This window comes from Diadema setosum, chromosome 15 (assembly GCF_964275005.1).
Source record: "Diadema setosum chromosome 15, eeDiaSeto1, whole genome shotgun sequence".
Lineage (NCBI taxonomy): Eukaryota > Metazoa > Echinodermata > Echinoidea > Diadematoida > Diadematidae > Diadema > Diadema setosum.
This window is the reverse complement of record NC_092699.1, coordinates 13,212,240-13,231,663: the sequence shown is the minus strand read 5'-3', so window position 1 is coordinate 13,231,663 and position 19,424 is coordinate 13,212,240. Positions and strand designations below refer to the sequence as shown.

The 19,424-nt window shown below is 38.3% G+C and overlaps 1 protein-coding gene across 1 annotated transcript in view; it reads right to left on the bottom strand.

Annotated features, from left to right (window-relative positions):
- LOC140238545 (neprilysin-like) overlaps positions 1–15,705 on the bottom strand; it is a 63,493-nt gene extending 47,788 nt beyond the window's left edge. Inside the window, exon 1 of the mRNA XM_072318448.1 lies at positions 15,665–15,705. Within this exon, the coding sequence (XP_072174549.1) occupies positions 15,665–15,705 (41 nt within the window). The remainder of the gene's footprint in view (positions 1–15,664) is intronic.
- Between the last annotated feature and the right edge of the window lie 3,719 nt (positions 15,706–19,424).

The window sequence follows — 19,424 nt, the reverse complement described above, 5'->3', positions numbered from 1 at the left end:
ATACCCTCTTTTTTTTTGTTTTCTTTTCCCCAAATCCTTGGTCAGACGAAAAAGTGTTGAATAGTATTCCTGGCCAGTATCGATTGACAAACATTTCTCGATGGGATGGGGTGGAATGGGGATGGGGAGGGGGCGTGGAGGGGTGGTATAGGGAAAAGAGGAGACGCTCCGATGAATGAGCGAAGGGCCTCAAAAAGAAGACAGTTGCTTGGGAGAGTAACAGACAAATGGCAACATGCCATGCATGTAGGCCTACCCTACCGAGATTCACATAAGTTGATAAAGCATATTGAGGGTTGCGCGACGGAGAGGTGTAGGAGTAGACATACGATGAGCATGGTTCAGATTTCCATCTGGATTCCATGACTTATCTACCTTAGATCATGTAAAAACACAAAGGTAGAAAAGGGTATGAGTAGCGAATTAATGGAGAGATCGAGATCGAATTCGAGAAGGAGATGGAGTGGACGCCGGTAGAGGCTTATCAAGAAGGGGAAGAGTTGGTTAAACACAAACACGTACACACGTTTTAATTTGACTATTCAGCCAAAACATTTTTCTTAACAGTGTAATGTCAATTTTTCCGTCTTTTACATCAACTCCAAATGAGTGTGTAGCAGATACGGTATATCATGTAATTTTCATTTAATGCGAACCCTTCAAGAGAAATCCACAATGTTCATTTGTTATTAGACAATCTTATTGATAAAAAGATTATAACCATTCTAAAAGGCATAATTCTTTGAAGGTGTATCTGATTGTTCATCCTGGCTATAAACTGGATTTTTTTTTTTTTTTTTTTGGGGGGGGGCATTTTCTTCTCTATATATGTTAGTCAACAGTAAAGGCAAATCTAGGCTTAGTATCGTGAATAGGGTTGAATGCAGATCGCCATGAAATGTCTCCTCTCTCCCCCATAGAGCGAATAAGTTATGTTACAGGAGTAAGAAGAAGCAGGAAGAGAACTGAATAAGACGGGAAGACAAACAGTCGACAGAGAAACGCATGAAGTCAAGGACAGAACAATGTAGCGAAATAACACGTGACGGGAAATGAATTCAGGCTTTCATATACAACCAAAGAAGCGACAAGAAACTCCAGCGCGTGATTTACGAAACGCGACTGAGAAGTAGGCAACCGATTGATGGCTTGGACTAAAAAGAAAGTTTTCTTTCGGTTTATTTTCTTTTGTATCGGTTTCATTTCGCTACACCAATTTTCTTTTTTTTTTACTTTGTCTTGTTATTTCTTCATCTCCCTCCCCCCCCCCCCCCCCTCCCCTGCGACGTTTCTAGTTCTCCCGCTCTGGGCGAATCGCGATAATACCACATGATTGATACGCTACCGCGCGATTGTATACAAGCTAAATCGTCACTCATACGAGCGCACTGGAGTCGAGATGTAGTCGGTTGATTCAGCTGCGCGTGCCGAGTTTCTCACCGGATCAACAAATACATTAACGTCACTTTCTCTGGCTAAACCTCTGATATATCTATGCCATATCTGTCGTCCGTTGCTCGTCTCAAAGTCGAATTTCCACTTGGATCCAACAATCCTTCATTGTTGTTCTCGAGAAAATCAAGTCAAGTATGAAATACGCGAAATGAAATGAATGAAATGAAATAGTTATTGACCCTCACATACAAAGTGCCAGCAGTGTCAAAGAAGAGAGGGGTTTATGTTATTTCATATATATGTATACATTTTATACATATTTATACATATATATACATATACACACGCACACACATAGCTGAATATCTCCATAATTGTTATGACAGTACGTTTGTGATCATATTCCACATAGTACAGTGTCGGCAATACGGAAAACACGATTCATTGCTATATCAAGTAAAAAGCCACTCCAAGGCTGCTAAAGATGTTGAAGATGTGAGTCGCAAATTAAATAAATGTGCGCAGATGTACACATACATCTGCACTGTGGTATATCTAGAATTAGATCTCCTTTTTGTTTGGTACAACACAAAATACAAAAATTTGGTTTATGTCTGGAGTAAAATTAGGTATGTTATCTTTTGACAATTAGCATTATTGTATGTCTGCAAGCATGTATGTCTTTTCTTCACCGAGTTGGACGAAGTAATCACACGTTATAGTTACTACTTTTTTTTAGTCAAAGTTAGTTTTGGTTAGTTTTATGAGTCAAATAGGCACAGACAGAGCTTTATCCGCTGAGGAGGATATTTAAGAAAAAAAAGAACAAACGCATTACTGTTATCATGATCTTGATTATGAAGAGTTCTGACAAAAAAAAAAATCCTTGGGAGATAATGAAAATTAGTAAATTAACCGGAAGGAGAGTTACTCAACTTCTACATCAACATCAGGTTGCCAATTTGTCTTGTAGGCCTACTCCATAAAGTTTTACCCTCTGTGTACCACATTCATTTCCTGTTCACAGGACTGGTATATATATCTGTGAAATCTGTGCACATTTCACTCATTGGCAAAGGAAGGGTTAACGAGTTACATCTTTGTCTGATTTTTTTCCCCTTCAAAACCCACTGATCTACGGTAACCTTTTTGATGCTTTTTGTTTTCTGTTTTCATAGAAAGCAGACGTCGTAATACCAGGATGGAATTTCCCTGTCATGGCGGCGTTTTGTGTTGAATCGAAAAGGCAAATGTTATACTAGTGTTATAACAAAGCATGCGAAGATTCACACAAACGCCGTGTATATGCCGTATAACGGACGACTTTGGCAGCCGAAATCAGCCGAGATTTCTCCTCACTTTGTATGAATATTGCTCGCCACAGTATTTGATGGTCAGATACCCTCTATTTGACATTTCTGTAGAGTTCAATATCCCAGAACATAAACCACATTCCATACATACTATCATGTGCAAAGGCGCTCGGTAATACGTGCACTTTTCCGTAATACACACGTGTATGCACATCGCATTCATCTTCGTTGTGGCGCGGGGGGACTGGGGCAAAACTGGGCTCGCAGCGAGAGAAATCGAACCCCGGAATCCTCGTATATCTTAATCTCTATCGCCGTATGGTGCACGGGATTACACCTAAACAAAAAACACGAACTACATATTGCCGCTGTCTGGGGTTGTAAGGTGGATATAAATCATGTATGGCAGTATCTTGCATATTTCTGTCTCTCCCTCAGTACATTCCGAATACACATATCGTTTGAATTCCTGGCTGCAGTTAAATACATACATGTCTTGAAATTGAAATTGGTCGCGCCCATTGGGCGTTCGGTAAGAAAAATCATAATCCACATCAGTGAAGTGCACTTCACAATATTGGAGCCTCAAAGTGGTTCGTCTGTATAGTGAAAAACATTTACTGCCTTGCAGATTTTTATTTTTCTCGTAGATTTTCTTTTTCATCTCTTCTCCTATCCTCGTCCAAGCATACCGTTGTTTTATTATTGTTTTTGTTTAAGTTTGACTTTTTCAATCATTTCGAATAATTATGTACCCTCAGGCATACAAGTACTGTGACACGTAGTCTTAGTTCCTGGTGATTTCCAAACTGCTCTTACATGTCTGATTATCTTTCTTTCTTTTTTTTCTGGGAAGGGCGGGGGGGGGGGGGAGGGTAATTTCATTGTGTTTTTCTATCTTACAAAATGTTATGCATTATTCCTGAAATGCATTTCGAGCAGAGAGCCTGGTAGAATGTAACCTATCTTTGCAAATACTCGGCGCGGAGAAAGATCAGTTTCGATCAAATACCAATAACACTACACCATAGCAAGGAGCAGACTGGAATTTGGCGTTGGTTGGATAATTGCGAAACTGCTGTTCACGGTCTCTTTAATGATTCTCCCTGATCACAACACCAGCGTGAAATAGCGCGGGGAAACGTCTCCAATATAAACATTCATTTCAATTTCATTCCTGGATCGTGTATTCCTAGGGGAAAAACTGAAGAGGGCATTCCCGCTGCATGCAGGAAGAGCTATCGAGGTGTCTGCTGGAAGAATTCGTGCCATCTCGCGCACTTGCCGAATTTATGGGAGCGAATATGGCTGGTTTTTGTATGCTTTTGTACCACGTGTACGTGTTTAAGTCGTACTTTTGCTTCTTTGCTTCCCAATCCGCCGCTCGCCAAAATTTCAAAGGCAGAAAAGAGCTATAATCATCCTCGGGAATGTTATACATTGTTCCAGCACTGTAAATCCCAATTATTGATCTTATCGCCTTAGGCATGCACTGCGTTATTATCAGTCTACGCATTTGATATTGTAACCTTCCATTGTGCCGTGCAAGAACGATTTACGATGAAGGTCGTTCAATATTGCTGCCAAGTTGTTAAGGTCAATGTCGGTTGGAGAGTAGTGACAAAACGGAATTATTGCATGATGTAAATAGAATAGAGGAAAGTTCAGAGAGAATGTTTGTTCAAAACAGTAATGGGGAGACACTTATGATAATTATTTTTGATTAATATAATTACTGCACGGAGCACCTTACGAACATAGACTCACGAATGAAATGGAGCAACTTTTCAGCAACTTCCAAAACAGGAACAATATCATTCTCAACAAAAACAACAACAACAACGACAACAACAACAAGAACAAGAACAACAACAACAACAACAACTCTCTAAATGATCATGATTTTAACACCACCTAACTATGACAGTACACCGTCGAACCTTGGACTACTAAAGTTTCTCTCCGGAATAGTGTTATCTGCGAATCGGAACTTGCGTAATGCTTGTCGGTTTGTGGATCAGGACGAACATGCATTGTCTGTGAGTTCCGCGCTCCTTTCCAAGGCTGACCCCAAACCAGGAACCTTCAACATTATGTGCGGCGCTTACCTTGTAGTGCCCTGACTTTCAAATCTCTGATAAGGCTCCATTGTGAAACAGATGGCGTATATTATAATGATGATCTAGAATGCACTGTACTAAATCACATGCATGACACAAAACTGCTTAATTTGAAGGCCAAGCCAAAATGAGTGTGTATGACGGCTAGTCATCCGTACCAGTCTAACACGTATACATCTAATGTAAAGTTTAAAATAGTTCAAATAGCGCATGGAAGAGGATAATATTCGAAGTATAACACCAAACTTAGCGTTGATCCCTTGTGTAATAATTCACGGTTATTGTACTTGGATAGTAAGAAAATAATTGATATCATGCTTGGTGTGTTAGGCCTACATACACAGTATAATCCTATACACAAAATCCATATTTGTGTGTGTGTGTGTGTGTGTGTGTGTGTGTGCGTGTATGTGTGTGTGTGTGTATTTGTATGTATGTGTGATTTTATCTACGTATGCAATCAATTCAAGTGTTTATGGGTAACGAAAATATCTACCTATACATCTGATATGATTCCCATGTCATGAGTGTTCTGCACCGTTGTTGATAAGCAAAATATATTTCGTAATTTTTTTTTTTCTGACTTATTTGAAAGCAAAGATATTGTCATCTTCAATGCTTCGTTAGTCATTGCCTTTATCTACACAGTCTTTCTCGTAATAGTTTATCTTCAATGTAGCAAAATCATTAAGATCAAATGCATTCACTAGCACTGTGACTCCAATACATTTCGCGTCACTTGTATAAGGATTTTAAAAAGTGCAAAATGTAATCACTGTGATTTTAACCAGATGCAGGGCTAGTTTACAGTGGGAACCCTTTACTATTTGAGCATAGTTTCCTACATAGTCAATTTCATTATCATCACCTCAGCATCGTTTCGTATAAGTTAAAAAAAAGAAAGAAAGAAAAAAGGATCAGAACAGATTTGTCCAATCTTGTGAAATCTGAGCAGGTCTTGCAATACCGCTGTACTCTCATACATGCTGCCACAAAATTTATGATTCGAGTAACGCTATAAACACTTCCTGTGTTAGTTATAGTGCTATAAAGAAAGGTGCATATCTCAATACAGGTTGTAAATATTATTGCCTGGGAGCAGTGGGCAGCCAAACAAAGTGCGCATACTAATCATTATTACTGTGCTTTACCCTAAGCAGTCCCAATGACTTCACATGGACTTGACGATTCTGAATTCACAATCTAGCTACTTATCCCTGCACATTTTTTTCTCTTTCGATGATTAGAAGCAATCTCTCTTATCTAGCATAATAGCTCTGATTTTTTTCTCCATGTTTGACATTTTCTTGCCGACAGGGGCAATTACAGAATTGACAGAATACGTCTTCACTTGGATAACGTCAGACAATCAAGACTGACGCATTACGCAGACATGCAGTCTTCATTAAAGGCGCCTTCATTGTCACGTTAAATTTGCTTCCATTGTCTGTTATGAATGCCTCTCCAATTCAAATGCTCTTATTGGCAGCGTGGGGTGCTTGTATATTATGTAAGTGAACATCATTTCCCTTTTTTTGTTTTTTTGGTCCCATCTTTTTTTTTTTATTCAGTATGATTTGCGCAAGCGTCATGATTATCTAGGGAACATGAAGCACCACTAACACGTAATTATTGCGTAAGAAACTGAAGCGTACGCAGAGAGAATCTTCTTTTATTCACTAAGGCCTGGAGCAAACGTCATAACTACTTATTAGGAAACATAAAGTACCACTAACACATGATTATTACGTAGGAAGCGATAATCTTCTCTTATTCAGTAAGGTCTTGCTCAAACGCAATGACTATACTTAGACAAAGATGCGTAAGTACCGTGAACACATAATTATTGCCAAAGAAACGGAAGCATGCGCAGTGAGAATCTTCTTCCATTCATAAAGGTCGTGCACAAACGTCATTGCTTCTTATTAGGAAACATAAAATACCACTAATAATTACTTAAGAAATTGACGCATGGAAAGTGAGAATTTGGTTGTTATAAGTCCCAACCACGTGCACGTATTAACGAGGGAGGGGAGGGGGAGGGGGCTTGGTTATTATCATAAATGCAGACCGTTATTATGGAGCTGTAAGACAAAGAGCCCGGCAATGGTGGTAACGAGTTTGCCGTCATTATGATGAAGTAGGCTATATAATACCGTAATCATTCGATTGGGTATTGACCATTATCATCGGGTTACTTAACAGAGCATCATCATTCGTTCCTTTTCTACGAGCTCCATAGTGACTTCGCCTATCATTTCATGAAGTGAACGAAGTGAAAATAAGCCCAGCGGGAATCACGTAGACCATGTAGAAGAACGGAAGGTCTCAATGATATCGCCAACATCATATTCTTTTCTTTTTTGTGTGTGTGGCTCCACAAGTCCCTAAAAGTCCTTTACACTTAGACTTTCACAATCTGTGCATTTTATTAACATTGAATCAGAATGGAAAGTAAACATAAGATAAGTAATTAAACTGATAATTCTTGCGTTGAGTGATTTCCACTGCAGTAACCGGGTACATACACGTGTGTGTGTGCCCATGAATTTTATCATGGCTGTTTCTCAGAACACCGAATAATCATGATAATCGGTGCGTTTTACGTCGATGAAATTTGTCAATCAGGTGCGATTGTATACGTAATTAAAATCGAACTGTTTGGAATTGTAGCTCTTTAGCAGTGATGTTGTTTGAAAATGATACATCGTTGATGATTGTGCACGAAATCAATATTTTACAACAATTTGTACACCAATAAGTAGACGGTTGTCACTGTTTTCCAAAACCATGCAGAAGTCTTGATTTATGTAGTTTCTTACTAATTGTCCGGATTCAGTGAAACTTTACCGCGGCTCAGTTTGTTGGACTGTTGGATATAACTCTTTCATGCATATAAGGTCGACCAAGAACAGTGAGGTTTATATAGGAAATAGTTTAAAACTTGTGTAAAGTTTAAGGAAGTCATTTCCATAGTTTGAAGAAGCTTCCAAGTCTGTTGTTGATATTAGTTGTCAGAAATTGCCATCACATAGAATTTTCCCGTCAATTTAAACCTTTCTCAAATCAAATTAACGTGGGAGATATCAATTTCGCCCGAAAAAAAAAAATGGTCGTTTTGAAAGCAAGCAAACGAATAAACAAACAAACGAACAAGCAAGCAATTCAAATTCAAATTCGTCTTTGTCCTCTGAAAAACAATAACTCGGTGAACAAATTGCAAATTGCACCATTTAATTTGACACAATGAAGAATGATATTCGTCGAGAGTAAATTCAAATTCGTCCATTCGTAACATTTCCAGTCAATCAAATCGGTAATGAGCGTGCATTATTGGGTCTGGGGCAATTACCGACTGGGCAATTACCCTTCCCCTGATCCTAACCCTAATCCTAATCCTGAACCTAATCCTAGACCTAACCCAAACTCTGTACCCTAAACCTAGCCTATAACTACACCCTACTTTACTCTATACACCTTATCTCTAACCAGTATTTAGCCGGGGGTGGGGGTAATTGCCCTGATATGATTATCATTATCTGAGATATGAATGAAGGGAAATTTAGAATGTGAAGTTCTTATCATTAAGTAGAAAATCAACATTTGGCATATAGTCAGAAACGTCCTCCTTCTTTTCATGTCAAAAAATTTGTTTTGATCATGCCCTGATTGTACCTCAATACAATGTAAATATTCCCTGAGTGTATTACGTATCTAAATGTTTACTGAAAATTCTTATTCAAAGTTCATTAAAATTTTGTGACTTTTTTTAAAACAAATGTTCCCGACATCCACAAAACTTGCCATAATAACAAATTACAATCATGAAACAAATATAATCGTGCACACAAGACATAAAATGTCTTAAATGAATTAATAACATGTACATGACAAACATTTTACAGGAAATAATAGAATGAAAATAAACAAAGTAAACATTAACAGTAAAGGACAATGAAAAGAAACACAAAAAGAAGTTATGATAGAAAAAAAAAGAGAAAACTGTAGGCAAAAGGAAATGAAAAGAAACTATACCGTAAAGAGATATTGACTGCAAGAGTTTCACATTCCAGAGCATAATCACGAACGAATATGTTTTCCAACAAACACTTTTGATTGCTTAAAAATGAATTGTGTACTCTAAAATGAAATTGCTTTGCTGATTGTGTTAAATTAAATGATCAATAGACCTGAAACGCGAGATACGATTTAGATGACAATTTCACGAATTTGAACGACAAGCGTTTTAAATGGCTCAGGAAATCCAATTACTATCCAACTTAATAATTTATCATTTAAGTACTCTAACCATTTAGCTCTTCTAATTGATATCATTACCGTCATTATCACTTCCGCTAATGAGAAGAAAAAAATAATATGCACTGTTAAAAAGAATACTGGGAGTTTTTGAAATTACAGAGCACCTTCTTTAGCGCATCGTTGCAATTTTTAGAATAGTGTCCTACTTAGTAACATTCTGGTATAGATTTTTGTATTATTTGGCTGGCCAAAGTATGTCATAATAATATTCATTCCGTTTATTCCACATCCATAAAATCAACATGTAACAGTCAGAAGAAAAAAAAAATGTAGACATAAAAGTTAACACAGTATGGGACAGCAAAATATTTTACAAATATAACTGAATGGGTTTAGAAGGAATGTGAGGGACCAGAAAAAGGTCATACGTTTAAAACATTTGTGGAATGTTAAAAAATTAAACATTTTTTTCCAGTACTTAAACTGTAATGTATATAATGAGAAAGACCAAGAAAGAACTAATATCCAACAATAATCCTCCGATGGTAAAAAGCAAAAAGAATGATAAAATCACAGAGCAAGTAAAGTTAGAGCAAAGGGCAAATTTAAGCTATATGGAAAATGCAAGTTCTTTCTGTAACAGATACTATTAATCGAACGAAGGTCTATTTTCTTTTCCGATAAATCCTGGTATACATCTTATTTGTCTGGAGGATTCTCTTTTTCCCTATAGGAATGCCGTCCTCCACAGTATGCCGAATATCTATACTGAACATCCTTTAATAGAAACCTGCCGAATCAATTTCTGTTGTTACGCCCCCATAACAACGGAGGCCATAAATCGTTGAGTTTTCAGAAAGAGATACATTTCCGATCGATGCGACGCCATCTTCCCGTGCATTCCCGAGGCGGTGTCTGTACTACACTTTCACTGAAGCAGAAACAGCTCCATTATATTGGTTTCATATTTCGCCCTCACGTACACTTGTGACCCTTGTCCACTCAATGTGTCGATATAAGTACATTATGAAAAGAGCTCAGCGCACGTCCCTACGCCCCTCGGCAAAAGGGTGAGCTACCGTTGAGAAGTGCGAATCGTCGCGATGGAGGTCGCATCCAGCTTCCAAAAGGGGGTCAAAATGCCTGATTAAAGCGTGAAGGTATGCAGCAGCAATGATTTGACTTGTTGTTTTTTTGGTTTTTTTTTAACAGCACACAAGTAAATTATATCCGTGCTGTTTTCGACTCCTGCTGCACCTGATGCCACAAAGTTACAGAAGCTGGCGAAGGAATGATTACAGAGACATGATAATTTATTATCGGATTAGTAATAGATACTTGGATGTGGTGAATGCTGCATAGAGTTGCTGCAGATGTACTTTTCGCGTGACATCATCATTACGATTACTTTTTTTTTCTTAAAGATAATCAAAATTTCTTGTTAATGCATGCGCGAAAGGATTATCTTGGGGAATACATTCTCCAATCATGGCTTGAATGAGGGGTAAAGGCAGAAGTATAACTTGGCTTGTGTAAAGCATCCGATCATCTCTCCTGACGTAACAACGTGGCGCCGAGATCTAGTCTGGTCCCTGGTTATACATTGCTAGGCCACAAACCAGCGTAATCCGTAAATTGAATTTCATCGATATGCAACGCGTTTGTATCATTTATATGCCCCCTATGAATACACACACACACACGTTATATATCTTTTATCATACCAATATGCATAATTATGTAATACCAACATATCATTTAGCAGACGTAAGAGCTGAGGAAACCTTCTGAAGTTAGCTGAACAAGAAGACGCTTGATTTTTTTTTTTTTTTTAATTCTGATGAAATTTTTACCAGGTGGCTGAAAGATGGTGTGTGTGTGTAAGTGTGTGTGTGTGTGCTCGCACGCGTGCGCACTCCTTGTGTGCCTGAGGTACAGTGTTTCCAGGATTTCAGGGACAGAACTAGCACAATTCTCCCAACGTCGAGGGGCAAATTTGATTAAGTGGAATCATCTAACAGCGAAGAGAGCAAGGAGCGATTAGTGATATGACCTTTAATTTCGTCACAAGACTGCACGGCAAGGCGTCTTCCTCGATACTGCCAGGAGAGAAAAAGATAGATAGATAGATAGATAGATAGATAGACAGATATATAATATATATATATATATATATATATATATATATAATATATATATATATATATACATATATACATAGACAGATAGATAGATATATAGATAGAGAGATAAACAGATAAATAAATAAATAAATAAATAGATAGGTAATAGATAGACATATAGATAGATAAATGAATAGATAGACAGACATACAAATAGATAATTACATAGCTAGATAAATAGATAAATACATGTAGATAGATAGATAGATGGGAGAGAGAGAGAGAGAGAGAGAGAGAGATGTGCCTTGATCTCTGCAGCGAGACATATGCCGCAAACATCGTTCGAAGTTTCGTATCGACAGATTAATTTCTGTGCCTCAGGTATTTTCCGCGCATGTTGACACCTTCTCGGAGATTTTGCGATGATGAAATAAGTATGATTTCATTGAAAAGGTAAAACGTTTCCTAGTATTGAGGTATCTTCAATATGATTGTTTTCTCTGTGACTATGCATTTCAAATAAAAAAGGTGAGAAAACTCTTGAGATATCATCTGTAAGTTTCAGCAAAAGAAATCAAATAGATTAGCCCAAAAAGATCAGGTTGTTCGTGTTCATATCTAGCATAGTTTCGAATTGAAAAAAAAAAGGGTCCTTGAGTACTAAATTATATCGATGTGATCGTAATTTCAGATAAGTATCACGAACATAAAGATTACAATAAAAAATGAAAATACAGAAACAAGAAAATGTGCCGCAAGGCTTTTTCCCTAAATGATTGAAATTAACCGTGAACAGCGTGTCGATTCGCAAAATAGAATAATAAGGGTCGATTATTAAACGTTACTGGAGGGAGAACAAAAAAAAAACAAAAAAAACCAAAACAAAAACGAAAGCATAAGATACCGCGCACAAAGTAGAAATTATTGTTTCACAAAAAAAGTTTTCACAATGCAAAACTGCAATGTCATAATCATGTATTTGTCTTTGTTTGTTTTTATCATTTCTGCATTTCCTATCTCGAAAACACAGCCGTATGAATGAAAAGACGGGGAAAAACACCACTAAACCAACCAAAACAAAACAGGCGTTATGCTTGAACATTGCTTTAAAGTAATAATCAGCTAAACTTGTAGCTTATGGACGAACTTTTGGATGAAGGCATCAGGACATTTCATTCAATATCTCACAAAGAGAGATACCCCCCCCCCAAAAAAAAAAAGGGCAAATATGCAGGCTACTGACAAATATGAACCAAAAGAGTTCTACAATATAAGTCATACGAGAACATTCTTCACGTAAAAGAAGAATAAAAAGAAAACGCGCGTGTGCAGTCTATAAGTGCGTGCCATCTGTTTTGTTGTTGCGCTGTATACGTGTACGTGTGTATGCGTGTTTGTGTACGCGCTTGCGTGCATGCATGCTGCTCGTGCATGTATGCTTTTCATACTTTACCTGACCAAAGTTGAACAAAGTTTGAACACTATATGACTAGGAAGAATTAGAGCGAATTTGTATATAATCCATAGTATTTCGTGTTTTAGAATTGTGTTTCATAGAGAGAGGATAATTATGTATAGAGAAACAAAGAGAAAAAAAAAAACTGATAAGTTGTCGGCACTGCATTCACTATTTTATTTTCCAGCAACGAGTTAAACGAATGTAGGAAAGTGCATTGTTCAACTGTGTTTGGAAACGAATTACAAGTACCTAGAATGTGTTTTAACATTTCTACTTGATTTCTCATAAATAGCATTATTTGAGGGGTTTTACAGATAACAATCGATTGCCTGGTCAGATAAAAGTGCGTATCTAAATGTAGATTATATTACAAAATAAAGAAAGTTGCAATGTTTCAATCTAGACAGTATATTTGTCTTGCGCTGTTTGTGTTTTAGACACTCAAGTAACGGATTTAGGTTTGGGATAATAGTAGCATAACCCTGATTATTTGTATCATTGCATATGACTTTACATTTGAGCCATAATTAAAGGTATAATTTACCATTTGCAGATGAAACAGTATCCCAGCTTAAATGCCTCAAAATAGTTCTAAAATATGAGTCCAGGATAGAATCAACCAATGTAAAAATGTCAATCACTATAATCAATGTTAAGTATTGTAAAATATACATGATGTGAAAAATAGGTAAAATTGTTGTTTCTAGAATAAACCGTCTAAAGTTATGTTTTATCGAGAAAAAGAAATGATATGTCCTTATATTTTGGGGCTTTATTGCGAAATCTTTATATGGCAGGATGTTTGTGATACAGTTGACCTACACATGTGCATCAAATGTAATAACTCGAACAATATTGTTAAATCACTGCTTCCAAAGGTAAACAATACATTTTATCTTTACAATGTTACAATACATCGTATGACATGAGAAAAATGAGAATGAGAGTGAGAAAATAATATAATATTACGGACAAAGATTATTATCTTTAGTCTGCTTTCAATATGTCTTTAGTTTGTCTATGTCTTGACAACAACACCTCTCCATTCCTATACATCCAGATTTGGAGGTAACGCCATGATGAGTATCGGAAGGAGAGAGGTGCAGAACTGGGAGCTCCCATGGGTCATTAAGCATCGTTCATAACGGAGAGAAATGGCTGTTGGTGGACGAGAAGCTGCGAGTATTGGGAGCTAATTTCCGATGTGGCGCGCGACTCATCCAAGGCTGCCTTTTCGATGCCGTCTGCATCGGCAGCAAATGCACGGTCTAGCCGGGACGCTGTGTCGTGACAGCGTGGAAAAGAAATCTCTTCATATCTGCTTTATTAATTGCCACCCCCAAAGATAATGATAAAAGATGAGAGATAGATAGGGAGCCTGAGAAATAGAAAAACGCCTTGCAGCACTTCGCTGTGCGGCCAGCTGTTCATCTCATTAAATTAAATTGAAAGCAAAAAGGAGAAAAAAGCAAAAAAGAGGAGATGCAATTTCCATATGTTCTCCCACACCCCATTATTTTTCGTTTGTTCTTGTTGCTGTGGCATGTGTACTCAGTTTCATACATCTTTCTTTAGTTGTAAGTCTGTCTGTGTGTACGAGGATGCATAGTATTATGGAAGTCTCTCTTATGATTTAATCAAGATTGGTCAACACATGGATCATGATGTGTTTTCAGATCTGTTAAATTCCAATGTTGGTAAAGCAATGCTGACAACATCGGGGCCATCCTACGAGACCGACATCCACGAGTCATACAGACCACGAGTTCGACACTGAAAAAAAAAAAAGGTCCATGAGTCATACAGCCAACGAGTCATACAGTCTGGGTTCGACACCTAGGCAAATAAGGCCCATGACTTCGACACCTGGTAAAAACAGCCCACGAGTTTGACATTAAAACTAAAACACCGGGCTTTAATGTGTTTGTCTCGTGCATGGGCCTTGTTTGCTAAGTGTGGAACTTATGGGTAATATGACTCGTGGGCTGTATGACTCATGAACTGTATCACTCGTGGGCTGTATGATTCGTGGGCGTCGAAGTTGGTACTTGCACCCATCAAATCATAGAATTTCCCTTGCTGCAGTGATGCAATTGGCGCCTTTTGTTCTAATAATATCACGTCAATACTCAGGAACGCAGAAGCATGATCTTGACAGTTCGACATTGGGGAAATTTTAATAATAGTTAAAATTCGAATTATTTGCCTGAACGTGGATAAACAAATTCCGGGCATCGAAACCTTTCAAGCAATGAATATCTCTGTCAAATCGATGTTATATAAAAGCAAAGATTGGGTCATACATGGTTATGCGACAGTTCGTCTCTATTACTGACAGTTTTAAGAATATGAGCAGGTGTGTAAGGTGGACCAAACAAATTAAGAAAATGGCAAGGTTTTCACACGTTTTACAGCTCGTATTTTCCTGCATTTTTCCTTTTGTTTTAGCGTTTACTTTATTGTTTGTTGGGTTTCTGGGGGTTTTTTTTCGCGTTTGGTAGTGTTTGTTCTCTGTATTGTTGAACTAAAAATGCTATAAAAGTTGGATTACATGAAGGAACATCCTCTAAATTATTTTGTCACAAATATTCCGGATGATATTCCAAAGGATATGCTTGCTCAAAACATCATGCTATTCTTTCTTACGAACAATCGTTCGGAGAATATCCCAAATCAAGCACATTATATTTATAGTAGAAAAATATGGGTATACATATTCATTCAGGATTAAAACCTATACGACCTCCTGATCTCCGGGCAGCGTGTTATCCACAAGACCACCGAGCTTCCGCCCGACAGCAAGTGCTGGTTCTAAATCCTTAAAGCATGCAGCGGTTCGAATCCCGGCCGAGTATGCATGCTCATGATTTTTATCATGTCTACTACTGAAACAGTGCTATTACGAATATTTTTCCCCATTTCGTTTTCTCGAAAGCAATTCGATGATCGACACAGGAAAACATTGTCATCATAATAAAATAAAGTCCAACTTACTCGTCACTCGGAAGGCGTTCCTTGGTCTGCACTCGAGCCATTGTGTCCAAGCATTAACCCTTACAAGTCCACGAGCCGTTGACGTTACACCACTTTTCACCACACGCCTTCGTCGCGTCTTGACGATTACCCTTCCAGAAAATTCAAGAAAGCTCTTCCACCAAGTATAGGACGTTGATGTGGCAAGTACGTTGTCAAGATCCTGAAGGGACCGGTGGCTGTGAGTTGGTCAGGGCCGTCTAACGGTCACTGGAAAACGAGACAGGAGTACGGTGACAGAGTAAGACATGTGGGACGAACGAGACAAGTGACCAGTCAAAGTGCTTCTGGCGGTATTGCGTAGGTGGTTGTTGGGCTCGATTGCGACCTATTACGCGGATGCTGGCCAGGGTTAGTGTTTATGGTGTGTATGTGGGTGAAAATGTGTGTGTGTCTGTGTGCGTGTGCGGTTATCTCAAGGAGAGTTGTCACACGACCGACGATAGCGGAAGCGTGCTATCAACTGGACAGATGAAGTAGGTCGTCGAGATATACCGGATGGGTCTCTGGCGCTGGTGTTACTGCAGCTTTGAGACAAGATATTAATGCGCCAGCACGATTAGTACACTATACTTATATCTGCGCGCGCCCAACACTCCCGACTGACTCCCGACCGCTGTCCAATGAAGATGGTAATGCTGATGTTTTTGTTGTTCATTCGCATTTGTTTCTTTCAGTGTTCCCGAGTATTTGTGTCAGTGTGATTGTGTGTGTGTGTGTGTGTGTGTGTGTGTGTGCGTGTGTGTGCGTCGTGCGTGAAGTTATGTTTGCGTTGCTCAGTGGGTATGTGTGTGATTTGAATTGCGTTTTGATTTGAGATCCTGATTTGGGTTTTTATTGCTTCTGAATCTTTTAAGCTAATAAAGAAACATGATTCAGGTTAAAAGTTGCTATCACAATCATGGTAAAGGATACTTATGATATAAAAGTGAGAAGAGAGGAGAAGTATTTAGAAGAAGGAAGAGGAAGGGTGCGAAAAAAGATATACTGATCTGCCGAACCATGATTGGTATATCAATCAAATATATTTTTTCTCTTTTTTTAAGCATCAAAATATCATAAGAGTGGGATTTTTGTTTCTTTAATTCGTTTCTCCTTTCCAAGAAACTAACATTAACCCCCCTCCCACCAGCCCAGCCCAGTACACACAATCATTCCATCAACAAACATTCTGTTTGCCGGGTAAAATCAATAAGTTTTGATCTATAACTATATCTATAACTATAACTATAACTATAACTATAACTATAACTATAACTATAATTATAACTATAACTATAACTATAAATTAACTATGACTACAAGTATAACTATAACTATAACTATATCTATGAATATCAATAAACTTTATCTTAATGGATAAGGACTGTGAATCCATTTAACTACAGTACAGCAAGCTTAGAATGATAACCTAAGGCACCACAGAAAAACCTGATAGAGAGATATCTTCGTCGCGACGATGTCGCATTGTGCATGTTTGATGATTTGCATATGAACAGGCGTCACGTGCATATGAATAAGCAACCGTGCATATGAATACACGTACTTTCTATTCATACCTTTGTCTATTCGTCCCGACGATAAGCGACGATAGAGAAAGGGTTCCCTTTCACTAATCGTCGCTCTTCGTCCCGACTTACTAGCTATTTTCAAAGTTCGGCTTCTATTGTGCCTTGCGTTTCTTTTGTTAAAAACGTCGCATATCGTTCCCGACGAATCATTGTTCAACCGTCGGGAGACGTTCTGACTATATGGCTTCGTTTCAATGCCGTTCGTGTTCAAGTTTATGTTTTGTTCAGCTATACTTGTCACAGCATAAAGCCTGTTATCCGTGTGATCTAAAACGTCGCATATCGTCCCGACGAATTACCATTACTGTACCACCGAAATTCCGTCTCTGTTCCATCGTCGAGCAACGTCCAAAACGCGTGGCTACAGCTAATCCGCTGGGTGATATGATTCGCAATGCCGAGTACGATAATGAATGGGAAGTTTTGTGTTTTCACGAGAAAAAAAAAAGTATTCTCGCTGCTATAGATAATTGTGAATAACACGCTGACTTTCCGTCTTTTGTGCAAATGGTAGTTACGGCGATGTGAAAGGAGACTTGATCGTAGTCGATAGACATTGAATTTGTATTATCTTGTCTTTACGCGTAGGAAACACGGCGGAGAGATTTTGTCCGGTTTACAAACGAAAACTTGACCATCGTTGCAAAACTTATTTGATGGTCGCCGTTCGTTGTCAAACTCTGACAACTTCTGTCATATTTTTTGCTGTAGAATACATTGATTTTTTTTTTTGTTATTTGACACAACATTGAATCAAATATTTGTATTTCAACAACGTGTTTACCTATTTATTCTGTTGCGGCATTTACTTCAACTGGTCGTCGGCCTTCGCGTGGTTGTAATCATTGTTAACATTTATGTCGTCTTGTAAAATCTTAGAGCGGGCGGAGAGATTCTGTCCAGCGTTCAAACGGGAATTCGACTGCAGAACTTGTTTCAGCTGTCAATCCCTGCTGACTGTTCTCATTGTTTGTTATGCTAAAAAAGGGATATTGATTTCATGTTGTCAACATACCAAAAATGTCAGCTGCATTCGCCTTTTAACCTTACTGTAAAGGCGGGTTTTTTTTTTTCACCCACTTTGCGCAACCAGAAACTAGCGCAAAGAGAAAATTATGCGAATGTTTTCACTTGCCATTATGTTTCAGGAGATGATGTCTTGGTTTCGGTAAAATACGAAACTCTCTTTCACGGCCAAGTGCGAAGAATTGGTCACTAAGATGGTTGATGGTAGCTACGACGACTTGTAAGGAAACTTGACTGTTATCAGCTTCAGGTGGAGAGATTTTGTCCGACTTCCAAACGGGAACTAGACTAACATTCTTATACTTATTTAAGCTGGTTGTCTTTCTTTGTTAAACTCCGTTGACTTCTGTCATTTTTGTAGCTGCATAGAATACATTGATTTCTGTGTTCTTTGACACATCATTGAATCAAATCTGTGTATTTTAATACCAGGTTTACCTTTTTACTTTGTTGCGGCATTTACTTCAACTGGTCGTCGGCCTTCGTCATGGTTGCAATATAATTGTTAAAATTTATGTCGTCCTGTAAAATTTTAGAGCGGGAGGAGAGATTCCGTCCAGTTTTCGAACGGGAATTCGACTGAAGAACTTGTTTCAGCTGTCCATCCCGCTTTTGTCGATCCCTGTTCTTATTGTTTGTTATTCTGAGAAAAAGAAACAAAACAAAGAAAAAATTGATTTTGTGTTGTCAACATACCATAGAATGTCATCTGCGTTCGCCTTTTAACTTTACTGTAAAGGCGGATTTTTTTTTTTCGCCCACTTTCCGCAACCAGAAACTAGCACCAAAGGAAAATTATGCAAATGTTTTCACTTGCCATTATGTTTCGGGAGATGATGTCTTCGGAAACACACACACACACACAAACAAAATAAACCACACACACACACACACACACACACACACACACACACACACACACACACACGGAACTTTTTTTTCACGGCCGAGTGCGAAGAATTGGTCGCTATAAGCCCCTTTTACACTTTCACGGATTGCATCACGGATGACCACGGATCGTCAGTCCGGGATCATCCGTACTATATCCGGCATGACCGTGTTGACTTCGTGAAGTCATCCGACATTATCCTTGATCATCCGGCATGTCCGCCGAAAAAAAAAAA